Source organism: Lipotes vexillifer, unplaced genomic scaffold (genome assembly GCF_000442215.2).
Source record: "Lipotes vexillifer unplaced genomic scaffold, Lipotes_vexillifer_v1.1 scaffold197, whole genome shotgun sequence".
Taxonomy (NCBI): domain Eukaryota; kingdom Metazoa; phylum Chordata; class Mammalia; order Artiodactyla; family Lipotidae; genus Lipotes; species Lipotes vexillifer.
Genome location: NW_006781042.1, coordinates 1,123,667 through 1,139,787, shown reverse-complemented (window position 1 = coordinate 1,139,787; position 16,121 = coordinate 1,123,667). Strand labels below are relative to the sequence as shown.

The 16,121-nt window shown below is 51.2% G+C and overlaps 1 protein-coding gene across 4 annotated transcripts in view; it reads right to left on the bottom strand.

Annotated features, from left to right (window-relative positions):
- Positions 1–6,897: 6,897 nt before the first annotated feature.
- Positions 6,898–16,121, bottom strand: part of ACTN1 (actinin alpha 1) — a 96,536-nt gene continuing 87,312 nt past the window's right edge. Inside the window, exons 15-22 of one of the 4 annotated variants that reach the window (XM_007454449.1) lie at positions 15,124–15,306; positions 14,698–14,832; positions 13,456–13,635; positions 12,574–12,720; positions 11,536–11,616; positions 10,999–11,064; positions 9,618–9,776; positions 6,901–7,613 (exon numbers count right to left, since the gene is read on the bottom strand). In XM_007454449.1, the coding sequence (XP_007454511.1) occupies positions 7,455–7,613; positions 9,618–9,776; positions 10,999–11,064; positions 11,536–11,616; positions 12,574–12,720; positions 13,456–13,635; positions 14,698–14,832; positions 15,124–15,306 (1,110 nt within the window). In that variant the 3' untranslated portion in view covers positions 6,901–7,454. Of the gene's footprint in view, positions 7,614–9,617; positions 9,777–10,998; positions 11,065–11,535; positions 11,617–12,573; positions 12,721–13,455; positions 13,636–14,697; positions 14,833–15,123; positions 15,307–16,121 lie in introns of all 4 variants that reach the window. The other 3 variants (XM_007454451.1, XM_007454450.1, XM_007454452.1) reach the window with 3 other exon arrangements.

Sequence of the window (16,121 nt, the reverse complement as noted above, 5' to 3'; positions counted from 1 at the left end):
AAAAAAAAAAAAAAAAAAAAAAAAAAAAAAAAAAAAAAACCAGCTTTCCATGCTTCTCCTGCAATTGGCAGATAATGTGAGCACAAGCACCTTCTGAGTTTCCAAGCTATTGGTGCAGCCCAAGATCAAATTAGCTCTTTGAAGATGCTTCTGCACACTGTTCACTCATACTAAGTTGAGGATATTCTTGGTCTCCTTTCCAGGGTATCGCCCACATCCTGTTTATTTTTAGACCCACTTCCAGAGTTTTACATGCATTCCCATGAAATGTAACCTTACAAGATTACTCCCATCATTACTGCCTGTTGAGATCTTTTGAGATCCTAATTCTCTCATTTACCTTATAGGCTTCATAGCACCTGTGGGGTTGATGAGTCCAAGTCAGTAGGACTTAAACAAAACAGAACCAACAATCGGTCCTTACAGCCTATAGCAACCTCCCAGAAGTCATCCGATTCATAAGGCAGCACACTCTGGGCACGCTTTTTGTTTACACAGCCACTTAGCACTGCAGTGGGACTCTCTATTGTCCCCACCAGGAATAGAGGAGACGCTGCTTGTCTGAATTTCAGCAAGGGCTGAGACATCTTTTTTTTTTTGCGGTACGCGGGCCTCTCACCGCTGCGGCCTCTCCCATCGCGGAGCACGGCCTCCGGACGCGCAGGCTCAGCGGCCATGGCTCACGGGCCCAGCTGCTCCGCGACACGTGGGATCTTCCCGGACCGGGGCACGAACCCGCGTCCCCTGCATCGGCAGGCGGACCCTCAACCACTGCACCACCAGGGAAGCCCAGGACTGAGATATCTTTATATTGCTCTTTCTGAAGAGCCCAGTACCAACCCCAAAAGAAGACAATGTTAGTCAAGCAGCGCCTGCTCTTCATGGAACTGGGCTGCACCCAGGGATGACTGCATCCTTTTACAAGTGTTCACAAACCCTCTTTCAAATAGCTTGCTTTCAGAAGCCATCTTCTCAGGTGTTCAGAGTTTGCAAAATCTCTCTTGCACTTTCTGTTGGAAAAGTAGGATTCAAGGAGATGTCTAAGAAAAAAAGGATAATTAGAAATGGAAGATGCTAGAGAGGAGCGATTAGAGACCATATGTTAGTAATCTGTGATAAGAATGGATGTTTTACATTGGCTGAGGATCTCTTAGCTTGCCAAATTACATAGAGTAGGTTTAGGATGAATCTCTCTTTTGTTCTCTCATCAAAAATAGAATTACCCTTGTGGGTAATTCTGTTCCGTGGGCCATATTTCATTGTTCCGTGGGCCATATTTCATTGAATCTAAAATACGGTCAGATTTAGAAGACGCTCCATTATTTTATAAACCATCAAGAAAGAAAATGTGTAATCAACTAAACTGTAATGCAATGCTTTCTTATCATTCTTCTGTTTTGTACTTATGTGCATTATGTACTTATTGAAAGAGCTCTTTTAGACTTTAAACGTTTTTATCATGTCACTCTTGTGCAGAGATAAAAAAGAAAGTATGAGCAAAACAGAGTCCAACTCTTCTGAATTCCTTGTCACAGTCTTTAAGTGCATTTTCCACATGCCATTTCGATCCATAGCATTAATAATGCAGCTTTTCATAAGAGAGAGCTCCACTATGACCTCCAGATTGTCTTTCTGTATACCCATTCTGCAGGCTTTGATCCTGGTGCCTGATCTTACTAGAAGGTGTTAATGGAAGTTTGAGACAAAACCAGGACTCACTTTCCTACTTCAAAAGGGCAGGCAGTGACTCTAGGTCATGACTGCCACCCTGCCAACAGCAATGGTAGGATACCATTAATTCTAACGTGAGATTGGTCATAAGCTACATCCCAATCTCAGAGATGTGAACATTGATAATGAACTGAGGTAGCTCTTACAAGGCCGCCTTTTGAGTCATCTGTCCCATCCAGCTCCTGACCGATGGCCTCAGCCTCATCCACTGGTAGGCATCACTGTGTCAGAGCAGGCCAGGCTGGGCCAAGTGGGTCCTGCAATCTTGGAATTGGGACTATCTTCTTGTGTAGAGGAAAACACTGGGGTACGTGGGGTCAGCCTCTCCCACCACAGGGGTCACGACCAGAGAGAGCTGGGCCCGAGAGAGGAGCGTAGGTCCCACACAGAGAGGGGCCGAGATGAGATGGAGAGATGGCAGGCTCTCGGCTTCCCGAGGGCTTTCTGGGGGCTGTGGCCAGTCCCTACCTGAAGCTGGGCTGCCGCCTAGGCCCTGCGTTCTGAAGACACCCTGAAGCCTATTTCCCCTTTGTCTCTAAGCCGGCGAGGTGGTCCAATCACTAGCAAAGGGTCCCACTGCAGCACCTTAGCTGTGCCTGCTCAGACAGGGGCTGTCCCACCACTCCTGGGGCTCTGAAAGCCTCCACGGTCACAGAGTGGCTCCTAGAGCTGCAGTTTAGCTGAAGGACCCTATTCCACCATGTCTGAGTGTCCTGTTATCTCTGGGCCCTCTCTGCCTCGATGTAGGCCTCCAGCTCTGATGTCCAGGTTTGCCCGGTGCTGGGTGAGAGGGGTGTCTGTCCAGTGCCATCCTCCAGGGCACTGCATGTAGACAAGGTTCTTCAATGGTTTTACTGGCAGTGCTGGTGCTTAGTTACCTCTCTTCTGTCCCCCTAGGTTTGGCCTGGTCTGGGGGTGAAGGAGCAGCCTATGACCTCGGGGCAGACTTGTCCGCGTGAGGTCATCTACCCCATCAGGGGTTAAGCCCACAGCCTTCAGCCCCTCAGCCCGTGCCACTAGCCAGGTGAGCTAATCAGCCCACCCACCTCCTGCTGGGCCTAATCATTCTGGCCCTTTTGGAGTTTCAGAGCTTTGAAGCTTCCATCTCCCTCCTCTGCAGACTGGCGATGTTAGGGTTAGGAGTTCTGGTCCAGTAGCTGTGACAGCCTCCCAGGGATGACGTTGCAAGTTCAGGCCTCTGAAGCTGGGGTGGTTTCTCCAAAGCCTCAGGCCTGTAATGTGGGTCACTGGCGTCAGGGAGGCAGCCAGGCTTCCCAGAGGCCTGGATGATGGAGCAAGTATTAGTGTCCTATTGTTGCTGTAACAAATTACCACAAATGCAGTGGCTTAAAATATGAATTTATTATCTTACAGTTCAGAAACCCAAAATGGGTCAGCAGGGTTGCATTCCCTCTGGAGGCTATAGGGGAGAGTTCATCTCCTTGCCTGTTCCAGCTTCTAGAGGACAGTGCCTTCCTCGGCTTGTGGCCTCATGTCATTCCAACCTCCACCTCCATCATCACATCTTCTGACACTGCTGGCCTGGCTCCCTCTTAGTAAGAGCCCACCCAGATAATCCAGAATAACCTCCCCATTAAGTACCTTAACTCAATTACCCTCTGCCAAGTCCCATTTGCCATGTAAAGTAACACGGTCCCAGGTCCCAGGGATTAGGACATGGACATCTTGTGGGGACCATTATTCAGCCCACCACAGTTCAAAGACTAGAAGAGGACTCCTCTTTTTTTTCTTTTTTCTTTTTTTTAAGATGTTGGGGGTAGGAGTTTATTAATTAATTTATTAATTTTGGCTGCGTTGGGTCTTCGTTGCTGTGCACGGGCTTTCTCTAGTTGTGGCAAGCAGGGAGTATTCTTCATTGTGGTGTGCGGACTTCTCATTGCGGTGTCTTCTCTTGTTGCGGAGCACAGGCTCCAGACGCGCGGGCTCAGTAGCTGTGGCTCACGGGCCTAGCTGCTCCACGGCATGTGGGATCTTCCCAGACCAGGGCTCGAACCCATGTCCCCTGCATCGGCAGGCAGATTCTCAACCACTGCGCCACCAGGGAAGCCCCTAGAAGAGGACTCCTCTTAATGGTATTTTCCTAGATTGTACATTATATGTTATCACCTGAACCTTTGACCCCAAAAGCCAGCAATGAGTAGTAAAGGGACTTGAAATCGCCTATTTAGAAATAAGTAAACAGATGAAGTAAATTAAACTCTTAGTACTAATACTTTGGTGGCGTTCAGCAGTTTTGTAAGCATCATGACAACCAGTGGGTTAATTTAAGGTGACGACACGGCAGAGAACCTGGCATATATTAGCTTTGTGGTTTTTCATCTGAAAAGTACAATTGAAATGAGACGTGTGATTTTAATTGTGGAGGTGTAAGAGAATTGTTAGTAAACAGCTTTGAACTGCTCCAGAGAATGTGATTTACTACATTTATAATATTTCAATTGCTTTGTGCTGAGTGAAACTTTGCCGCTTGGATTTGAATCTTCCTGGGTTGGGAGTCTGATGTCCTGGAAAGAATTACCAAAACTTATAAATACATTTAAAATATTTAAAGGAATTTAATGAAGTTTGCAAGTGGGGTTGTTTTGGGGGATTAAATCTGTTAAATGTATGAATGATTAGGACAAGAGCGTTTTTATTTTTACAGAAAAATTACATTATCAATGAAACAAGATGTTCATGACCTTAAAAGCTTAAGAAATCAATTTTTAAGATTTTACCTCTTTAACAGATTGAAAATTAATTTAATTATACTCATTTGCACACATACAAGCACCCTTGAACACTGAGAAACTCAAACTCTTGAAGGCTGTGGAATAACTCTGTAAACACACTTGGTTCAAATGACTCACACATTCTTTTAAAAATTGATCGTATCTCTGGAAACTGAGGCTTTTTAAAAAAAAATATTTTGGCCACGCTGCATGGCATGTGGGATTGAACCCACATGACCTGCAGTGGGAGCATGGAGTCTTAACCACTGGACCACCAGGAAGTCCCTGGAAACTGAAGCTTATTAAAGCACTTACACCCTGAGTTTAGGAAACTTTCTGGTTGGAACAGTTTCCCTCTCCTCAACTCCTATACCACCATGCCCTTGGGTAGACTTGCATGTAAATAGCTAAAACAACGTATCTTGCTTATCGGCCTCTCTCAAAAGACTTTGAGAGCAGGCTCTGGCCTTTTTCCACAGTTTTCCCCACAGAGCTGCAGTCAGAGCAGACCCACCTTGAGCATTTACTGGCTTTTTACCAGCCAGTGGTAAAACCTATAGGCATGTTTACCAAAGCAAAAGCCAACCTCTCTCCCCACGTCTTTTCTCCTGAGCAGCCTTGCCTCTTTCCCAGGGCAGGGGTGTTCCAGAAACTCTTAGAACTAATTCCTAAACAAGAGAGCCTCACACTGGAGAACTTATCTTTGGCCCCAGTTCAATAAGTTCTGATTTAGGCTTAGTCCTCTTATATGAGGGGACGTATCATGTAGAGGGTTCTCTTTTTAAGAGATCCTTCAAGCGAATCCCTTGAAACTTAAAAATTTTAAGATTGACAGCTAACATTTATATGCACTAATATTTTAGGAGCTCTGTGTATTACAGCATCAACTTTCCAGCAGCACTATCATTCCCTGTTAACAGATAAGGGAAGTGTAGTGCACAGTTAGCCATTTTGTAAATGGCAGTCACGAATTTGAACACTGGCAGTCAGACTCCACAGACCCAACTCCCTGTAACCACTACAGCAAACTGTTTTACTCCTAGACACAGCCAGAACTGGAATACAGACCTTTAGCTTCCATTGCTAAGTTACATTTCTGTAAATCACTGCACTGTTAACTATTACTGGTATCGTTATCGGCAGTCTTCATTGCCTGATAACCTCGAGGAGGAAACACAGGTAAGGGGAAAAAACAGGAGAAGCTACAGAAGTGCACACAGATGTCCCGGGGACCTTGTTATGAGGCTGATTCTGATTCAGGAAGGTCTGGGGTGGGGCCTGAGAGCCTGCATTTCCAACAAGCTCCAGGTGATGCTGGACAGCGGCCGTCAGTGGAACAGTCTGAATAGCAAGGGACGAGATGCCTCTGAGAATGTGTCCCCTGTGGCAAAAATAAAAGGAAGGGGGGCATATAGATGTTACAGATCTGTTTGATGCTGTGGGAAACGAACGAAGGTGGAGTCTACTTTTAACTCATAGGAGCCTCCTGAGGAAACGAGCTTCTCCTTTTAAAAACGAAACTGAAGGGTAAGAAGATGGAACGCGCCAAGGTCAAAAGCATATTAGGGGTGGTCCAAGTGCCCCCACATCATCGACCCCACACACACTTCTGGAAAACAGTAAGCAAGGAGCAAGCAAAGAGCTGACATGGGAGTGTTGTTGCTTTAATATGGTGTGTGCCAAGCAGCATCAAAGTGGTCCACGCTTGCCAATTTTCTCCTGACCATTTTTTTTTTTTTTGGTGTTGCTTTTTTAAAATAATCAATTAATTTTATTTTTGGCCGCGAGGGTCTTGGGTCTTGGTTGCTGCGGGCGGGCTTTCTCTAGTTGCGGCGAGCGGGGGCTACTCTTCGCTGCAGTGCGCGGGCTTCTCATTGCGGTGGCTTCTCTTATTGCGGAGCATGGGCTCTAGGCGCGCGGGCTTCAGTAGTTGTGGCTCGCGGACTCTAGAGCGCAGGCTCAGTAGTTGTGGCGCACGGGCTTAGCTGCTCTGCGGCCTGTGGGATCTTCCCCAACCAGGGATCGAACCGTGTCCCCTGCATTGGCAGGCGGATTCTTAACCACTGCCCCATCAGGGAAGCCCCTGTCCTGACCATTTTTTTTTTTTTTTTTTTTTTGCGATACACGGGCCTCTCACTGTTGTGACCTCTCCCGTTGCGGAGCACAGGCTCCAGACGCGCAGGCTCAGCGGCCACGGCTCACGGGCCCAGCCGCTCCACGGCATGTGAAATCCTCCCGGACCAGGGCACGAACCCGCGTCCCCTGCATTGGCAGGCAGACTCTCAACCACTGCGCCACCAGGGAAGCCCCTGACCATTTTTAATGAGCAATATTTTTTTAAAAAAGTGTGTGCTGATAAATAGGCTAATTACACCTCTGGACTTAAAAATGAGAAGACAAGCCACATAAATTCTCTTCCTTAAAAAAACAGCCATTTCAAAAGATTTTCTTTAATATCATAAAATATTTTCATGGACAGGTGAGCTAGCAAACACACATGCACCAATGTGCCTTTGACAAGATTATCCCCTACCCTCACCCCCCAACTCCACATCAAGGTGGACATGAGATTGGAGAAATGAATACAGCAGATGGTACAGATAGGAAAAAAAAAAGAAAAATCGATAAAAAGGATGGATATAACATTGTGCTTGGTTATTCTCCTATGTCACAACAAAACAAAACATTTCGGTGCAAATAGTTAATTTTTCCTCTTTTCCATTTAAGTCTGGTGGAGAAAAAAATACTTTTTCTATAATAAAATATGTGGTTTTTTACTTTTTCTAACGTAACTTTTTTTCTTTTTTGCAGAAAATAATTTTGTAAACTGTCACTTCGCGGTCTGGGAGGCTCGATGCCACTTGGGTCCAGCTCACCCCTTTGGAGGCGGAGCGCAAACCAAACCCGGGCGGGAGAGGCGGGGGACAGCTGAGGCGCAGGGCTGGGCGCGCATGGCGGACGGGGGCGAGGGCGTGGGCCGGCGGGAGGGGGTTAGAGGTCACTCTCGCCGTACAGCGCCGTGGAGAAGGACATGTAGTCCAGAGCACCTGGCACGGCGTCGGGGCCGGTGTAGGGGGCCATTCGCGCGATGCAGTACTCAGCCTGGTCAGGCGGCAGCTCACGGCGCAGCTCGTCCACAGTGATGTAGTTCTGCGGAGAGAGCGCGGTCAGCACGGCGGGTCAGGGCGGCCATAAAGCAAAGGGGCCGCAAAGGCCAGAGGCCGTAAACCTCACTCGTGACATTAGGGACCCTGTTCCGTCCCCGTTCTGGCCCTGTCCTCATACTTCAAGATATAGAAATACGTGTGTGTGTGTGTTGTGTACATACACACACGCACATGTATATTACACATTCATATGTATGTGTATGTATATAAATATATACGATATATGTACATACACAAATATAACCATATACATATAAATATATACGATATATATGCATATACACATATATAACCATACACGTGTGTATATAAATATGTACTATATATACACATATATAACCATATACATGTGTGTATATAAATACGTACGCTATATATACATAAACACATATATAACCGTATAGATGTGTGTATATAAATATATATGATATATATGCATATACACATATATAACCATATGCATGTGTGTATATATATGATATATATACATATACACATATATAACCATATACATGTGTGTATATAAATATGTACGATATATACATATAACCATGTGTACATACATGCACATGCATATTGCACATACATATGTACATATATATGTATGTATATGTATATAAATATATACGATATATATATATACATATACACATATATAACCATATACATATGTGTGTATGTGTGTGTGTATATTTAAGTCCCCTTATAAGTTTTCCACTTCTGTAACTACTTGAGGCAGTTTCCAAGCTAACTGGAAGTGCTAACTGCACCTGTAATCTTTCCACGTATCGCTCTAGCCCGCCCCGGCCACAGGCTGGATCAGCAGCACCGTATCTGGTGGGACAGAGTAGGGCCCCCCACACCCACTCAGCTGGGCTCCGAGGACATCACCCAACTCCTGCAAATTACACGAGCATCAATCATCATCAGATAGCATCATCGCCACAGACAGCTATCTGAGCCGTGTTTGCGAAATTTGGACCTGACCCCACCTGGCCTGGTTCCCAGTCTGGGTCTCTGCTTTCTCCCCGCCTTGGGCTTGCCCATGAAAGTCTGCTTGGAAGCTACTACTTTTGGGAGCTTGAGGCTCCACAGGAGCTCAGGGGCTCTGACCCACAAGGCGGGAACCCGTCCTATGCCCTACTTCTGCCAGAGTCCCCCAGGAGCCAGTCTGAAGGAGGGAGGGGCTGGCCCTCAGGTCACTTCAAAAGTCAGAAGACCAGGTCCCTTTCTGGGCCCCGGAGACCTCCTCTACAAAATGAGTCACTTCAAGGAGGTGGCTTCTCAGGGTCCTTCCAGCTCCAAAGTGCTGACTCTAACATGCTGTCCTCGAACTTGAGTCAGACCTTTAGGAACCACTTTGTGGGTTGAGTCTTTATTTCCATATAGATTGAAACATTGCAGAAACTATACTCCCTATTGGCTAAGGAAGGATGGCATAAGGATTATCCTGTGAATTTTTCAGAAAGGGAATCTGGCCTCTAGATGCCTCTGCCCCCAAATTCCCCTGGATGCTCCCACATTTCCACTGTCAAGCAGGGCACTGCAGGGAACTTGGAAGATTTGGAAAATTGAAGCTGACTGCTGCTCAGGGTAGAAAAATGAGACACACGCTTCCTTCCTGCTCCCCACCTATATGCCATACCTTGTGCGCAGAATGATATGGGGTGAAGTCCAAGCTCCCAGATGGACCTTCCATCACCCACTCACACACTCCACCTGACTAGACTGCCCTCCACCACCCATCATTTCATCACCAGTATCTCATCACAAGTATGACATGCAGTGTCCCTGGCAGGGGACCCCCTTAAGCTAACGCCGTGTCCTAATGCCTTAGCTGATCCCAAGACATTACAGAAATGGGTAGAGGTGACAGCAAGGAGGCCCGGGGGTGGGGGGGGGAGGAAGGAGGAGCAGTGGAGGTGATCACGACCACCCCTCCAGATCAGTCCACCCCAGCATGGTGCCCACACCACAGCAGACCCACCTTATCCCCGGCCAGGATCTTGAAGGAAGCCATGACTTGGTCTGCTGTATCTGTGTCAGCCGTCTCACGGGACATAAAGTCGATGAAGGCCTGGAACGTCACTACCCCTAGGCGGTTGGGGTCCACAATGCTCATGATGCGGGCAAATTCTGCCTCTCCCTGGAGGGAAGAGCCAATCCCAGGCCTGTCAACCTCTCAGCCACGGTCTCCTCTCTCTGGGGACCTCAAGCCCCTGTGGGCTCAGAGTAGCCTGAGGCTATTAGAGAGGGCAAAGCAGACCCCTGACCTAAGCTGGGTTGTCTTGAGGGCATGGTAGGAACATAATACCCAATAGTGAAGACCCAGTTCAGGCTTCCCACCCTCTATGGATGCCTTGATTCCTCTTGGAGCAAAAATGATAATGCTGATAATAATTAATGACAGCAATGGCTAACACTCACATAGCATATACTATATACCAGGCACTATTCTAAGTGCTGTGTATAATTCATTTAACCCTCCTCACAACCATATGAGGTAGGTATTTATTTTATTATTTCCATCAGGTTTCCAGATGAGAAACCTAAGGCCCAGACAGGCTTAGTGACTTGCCCAAGGTCACACAGCCAGTAGGTAGAAGAGCTGAGACTTGAACTTGGGTGGTCTACCTCCACCGCACTGTACTTTCTATGTGTCAGACGTGGGCACAGCACTCACGTGAGTTCCTTCATTTAACCATTACAACAGTAGGGCAGGGTTCCCCTCACCTTATCCGGGCCCCCAAGCTGGTGATGGCAGAGCTGGGATTTATTCCTGGGTTCCCTGTTTCTAAAGCCCCTGCCCCTGCCCCTCTGCTGGGCAGCCCATGGGCTCTGCACTCTGCACCACAGCCCAGGCGTCGCCGGGCTGCCTGGCTGAGGCCCCTGTCCTGCTCAGAAGGCCGGCACGAGGGCTGGCAGCTGAGAAGGTTGGGGAGGGGCTTGAGGAAACGGCAAAGGGGCAGCAGGCCTGGCTGGAGCCATCACACCGGCAGAGGTGGAAATCTCCACGCCTCATGCGAGATGAAGCAGAACCAAGCCCCACCCAGAGTGCCCACCACCAGTCCTTCCTGGCAGCCTTGGGGTCAGCCCCACCATCCACAGTGGGAGAGAAAAGGCCCCCCTCCACTGTAAATATCAAAAGATAAACCAGCAGAGAGAGGCGAGAAGGCCAGGTCTCTGGAACACACACAGGCCCTGCGGCTGGGCTCAGCCTTCAGGGTGCCATCTTCCCCATGGACCAGAATCTTGAGGCCCCTCTGGGGAGGGCACCCTGAGCCTGAGGGCCTCCAGCCCACCACGGCCAGGACTCGGCCTCTCGAGTCAGCTGGCTGCCCCTGGCCAGAGAGCGGGGTTTACATTACCATGTTGTAACCCATGGAGATAAGGCAGGCGCGGAAATCATCCGTGTCCATCATGCCTGTCTTCTTCTGTGGGGCCAGTGGCACCGAGACACAAGGAGGAAGGGCCGGCCGAGGGCCAGGAAGACATGGCCCAGGTGGCCAGAGGGGAGGTCGAGGTGTACGGTTTGGGGGTCAGGAAGGGGAGAGGAACGTAGGAGGAGCAGATGCAAATACACATCCGGGCGAAAAGTCCACAGGAAGGAGGAAGACAGAGCAGGGAGATGCAAAAATCCGTCCACAGGATGGAGAGCAGCGAGGAGAGAGGAAGGTGGGCACCGAGCAGGTTCCCACAAAAGACAACCAAGGGCAGAGGTCGGAGTAGGGGGGGGAGGAGCCCGACACGGGCCAGGGGGGGACAGCAGGAGAAGACGAGCCCCGCGGCCCACAGGAAAGGGGAGACAGGGAGATCCAGACAGAGAGAGAAAAGAAAAAGGAGAAACGCGTTATTTCTCGCCCCGGACGCCACCCCTGAGCGTGCTCCATGCAGGAGGCGAGTACCTGGGGGTCGTTGCCAATATCATAACCCAAGCTGATGAGGCAGGCTTTGAACTCCTCGGGACCCAGCGTGCCGGAGTGATCCTGGGGCCGCCGTGCGCCAGCCAGCGAGCCATGCGGTGCCAGGGAGGTGGAGGCCGTGAGGGGAGGGGTGGGCCATGCCCCGGTGGAGGGTAGCGAGTGTGGGGAGACACAGGGACAAAGGCATGCGGATGGGGAGGGCGGAGGGTGGAGGGTCGGGGGAGGAGGGGAAATAAAAGTGCACACGGTTAGACACACAGACGAGGCCCAGGGGCCCTCTCCCTGGCACACTCAGCCCTGCTCCGGAAGGCAGGCCACAGGGGAGCACGGTGAGCCACAGGGGTAAGCAGCTGCCTCACAAGTGCCCAGCCCACCTCCGGCCCTGCTGCCCAGACTGGGGTTTCCAGGAGGGTTCCACCCACCCAGGTGCCTGGAGGGCAGTGAAGCAGGCAGGGGTGGTGGGCAGCACCTAAGACCATGCTCCCACCCGCTGTGGCCACCGCAAAGCCCCAGGGCACTGGGAGGGGCAGCCCACGCAGAACTGTCCTGTCCCAGAGCTAGGAGAAGAACCCAGGACGGACAACTCTGACAGCCCCGCAGAGTGTCCCAAAGGCTACACCGGGGCGGGGGGGCGGGGAAGAGGGAGCCCCTGCTCTGTCCTGAGGCGGAGGCAAGGGATGGTCCCCACAGCCAGGGGACAGCAGGCCTTCCCTTGAGGCTATGGCAGCCTGGCTCCGGGGGGTTGACTCCTGGTCGCAGACCAAGGGTCAGGGGTCAAAGGCTCTCTCCTTAACTCACAATGCGAGCACTCTCTCCAGGAAAGCGGGGAAGCTCGTGGGACACCAGGACAGCTTCTAAGACTCGCGGTGCCGAGTCCGGGCAGGCTGACAGCAGCTCCTCCCGGCCATCCCCCCCTCCACTTGCCCAGGAAGCAAGCCCATGTGCTGGGCAGTGCCCTCCAGGGCCCTGGGGCAGGAGGGGCTGGGGCTGCCCTAAGTGAGTGCAGGGGGCGGGGCTCACCCGGTCAAAGTGGTTGAAGGAAGCCCGGAACTCGTTCATCTGTTCCTGGCTGATGCCCTTGGCATCCCTGGTCAGGATCTGGTTCTCCACCTCGTTGATGGTCCTGGCAATGGTGGTGAGCAGCTGCTCCCAGCCCACGCGGATGTGCTGGGGGTGGGCGGGGCCTGTCAGCAAAGGGGTCCCAGGCCTGGGCCACCCCTGCCTACTCCTTCCGCTGACCACCAAAGCAATCGAACCAGGCCTTCTGTCCAGATTTATAGCGTCACCAGAGGGCAGGGGAACCAGGACAAGGACAACCCACCAGGACAGAGGACCCTGATGATGAAAGGGGAAGCACAGGAGGGTGGTGGCCTCTGCCCGGGACGGCAGAGACCAGAATGACCAGTGTGATCAGGTCAGGAAGGAGGGCAAAGTTGGCAGCAGGAAAAACTAAAGGACAAAAAAGTGGGTAATTCCCTGAATATCCAACTCCATAACCTCACACACATGCCTTCACGGTCAAAACAAGTAGGTCGTTTAGAAAGCAGATGCCAAGCCAGTGTTTGGAGACCACCAGCCTCAGAATCACCAGGCTGTTTGTTAAAAATTTAGATTGCTGAGCCCCATCCCAGACCTAGTGAATCAAATTCTGGAGATGGGGCCTGGAAATCTGCATTCTCAACAAGCTCCTCGGGAAATTCAGAAGGCACTGAGGACTGAAGACCCAGAGCTCCAGGAGTGAGGAGAAGTGAGTAGCCCCTCACTTAAAAGCCAGAGTTTATCCCACTATGGCCAGTTTTCTCGGATGATGGGTAACCCCCCACCACTACCCCAGCCCAGGATGGTGAAGCAGAAGGGGATCTGGGGCTCCCTCTCTGGAGAAGCAAGGCTGGTGCCACCCACCTCCATGGTGTAGTTGGTGTGCTTGTTGTCGAAGATGAGTGCTTCCTGGATGAGCTGGTGGTCGCCCTCCAGCTGGTCGATCTTGGGCTTGTAGTTGACGATGCTCTTCTCGTATTGCCGCAGGTGGCTGAGCTGGTCCTCCAGGGTCCCATGCATCTCAATGGAGATCCTCCCAATCTCCTGCTCACCCGGGAAGGAGGCCCTTGTCAGACCGCCCCACTCTGGGTCCCTGGGGTGGAGACTGGGGCCCCCAGGTCATTGACCAACCCCTCAGATGATTCTTGGCATGGAAGCAGCATCATAAAGGATAATGTTATCACCGGCTGAATATCTCCTGTCTCTCGGGCACCTGAGCCTCAGGAAGGGGATGCAAGGTCAGTTGCTAACCTAAATGTTCACTCCTCTGCTCCAACTCCCTTCCCAAGCCTAATCCCGGCTACCATCCATCTCAGGCACTCTCCCACTGAGCTGGGTCCCTCACAGGCTCAGTGCACCTCACCTACCTTCTCAATGGCTGTGCTCCTGTTGTTCTGTTCCTAGGATGCCTGCCTTGCCCACCTCAATCGCACCTGTCTCCGTGGTCCAGGACTAATCCCCATTTCTGTCAGTCTTTCATCCATGTAAACACACCTTGCTTGTAAAAGCACCTTCCGTGCACTCAGTTCAACTCAGCAAATATAATCCGAGCACCTACTATGCACAATGTGCTAATAAGCAGGTGGGGGTGGGATGCAGGGAAGACACAAACATGAACTCGATGTGGTCTCCGCCCTCAAGGAGCTCAGAGGGACACCATGCTCTAACCCACACAGTGTCCCTTCCTTATCTATATCACCCCCATACCTGGCCCAACAATTCAGCAAAAAATTCCACGCTTGTCCAAAGCTTGGTTCTCTCTCTGGGGAGATCACCCTGTCTGACCAAGCTCACGACTCAGGAGGAAGGGAGACCTGGTCAGCCACATAAGCCAAAGGGCAAGCCGAGTCAGTCACCTCGGCACTCCTCCTTCTGTGGGAAGGACTCTTTAGTGGTGTCCCTGTGTGGGTCTTTGCTCTCAAACCAGACGCCAGAATCACCCCACAGGCCTTCCTCGCATAGACTCTGCCCCCACCCACAGGGCAGCAGACCAGACTCCACAGTCCCCACAGGTCCCATCCCAGAGGAGCCAGGGCAAGCCTGACTGGCTAGGATGGTGCTGGGAAGGGTGGAAACCCTCTCCCTGCTTCCCACGATGGGCCCCACCTCCATTTTGGTCTGGATCCAGGGCCCGATGACGTTGGCCTGGGCCGCAAACTGCTTGCGTAGCCTCTCGTTGTGCTGCTGGCGGGCATGCTCCTCCATCAGGGCCTGGTCCCTCCGAGGCACCAGCTGCCGTACCTGGGGCAGGAACAATCGTGGGACACTGGGATGGGCCAGCCATCTGCCCCCACTTCAGAAGAGGAAATGGAAGAGCCATGAAGGGAAGGGGCCAGTCAGTAATAGAGTGAACACATTGACCTGTTCTAGAGATTCAGCCATTCATTCACTTGACAGATACTGAGTACTTACTATGTGACAATGAAATCAATGAAAAGTCAGTGAAAATCAACAACACACACAGACAAAAATCCCCGCCCCTCTGAAACTTACAGTGGCTCCGCCAACGCCCCACCCAGCCCTCGGACTCACATGGTCCCATTTGCCGTTGATCTCCTGAGGCGTGATGGTTGTGTAGGGGTTGGTGCCCGCCATGTTGACGTGGTAGGTCTGGACAATCTTGGACACCTCGTTGTGGATGCCTAGGATGGCCAGGCGCTCCTTGTCAGCATCGGGGAGGGTGGCCTTGAACTGCTCATGGGCTGTGGTCAGTCCCTGGACATAGACGGGCATGCAGGAGAAGCGCAGTGACTGGGAGGGAAGTCCCTCCCAGTCACTGGTGCCTCCCGCGGGCAAGAGGAGACAAGGGAGACCTGCAGGCGCCAGGGTAGAGGTGGGTGGAGGGGCCACCGGAGGCCGGCCGCACACCAGCTGGGAGGCCCAGCGGTATCAGGCCAGGGCTCTCGCGGCTGAGCCCCAGGACGGCCGGGCTGGCCACGGGAAGGTGCCGACAGCTTCACGCTCAGGACTGGTGAAGTCAGCAGCAACCCCCCGGGGCGGGGGCGCTCACCACCCCACAGTCAGGTCGGGGACAAGGGATGCTCCAGGTCTGCTCCTCAGGTGACCTCCCCCAACACACGTTCCTCGACACTTTGCAAAACCTTTTTCGTCTGACACTCTGCAGCTGTACAAAAGAACAGCTCATTGCTATGAAATGGGCTCCTAGATAATTGTTCGGTTAAAAATGTAAGGCTCAGGATACAGTATATAATAAACTTTTTGCATAAAAAAAGGGGTGTGGAGAACATGTTAATAAATAAATGTGCTTTTGCCTCTGCAGAGACCATGTGGTCATACTGCTCACCCCTGGGGAGGGGCACTCGGGGCTGGGGGACAAGGAAGGGAACTCATTGCTTAGCCTTTTTAGCTTTTAGATTTTATACCATGTGCATATATTACTGAGTCAAAATAAATAAAATGCAAAGCTTTCGAATCTATAACATCCTGGGGATGCTACCCTCAGTCCTGTCCTTACAGGGGCAGTCCTGCAGGAGTGTGGGCCGTGGGCAGCTGGGGAGCCGGCCTCCGGG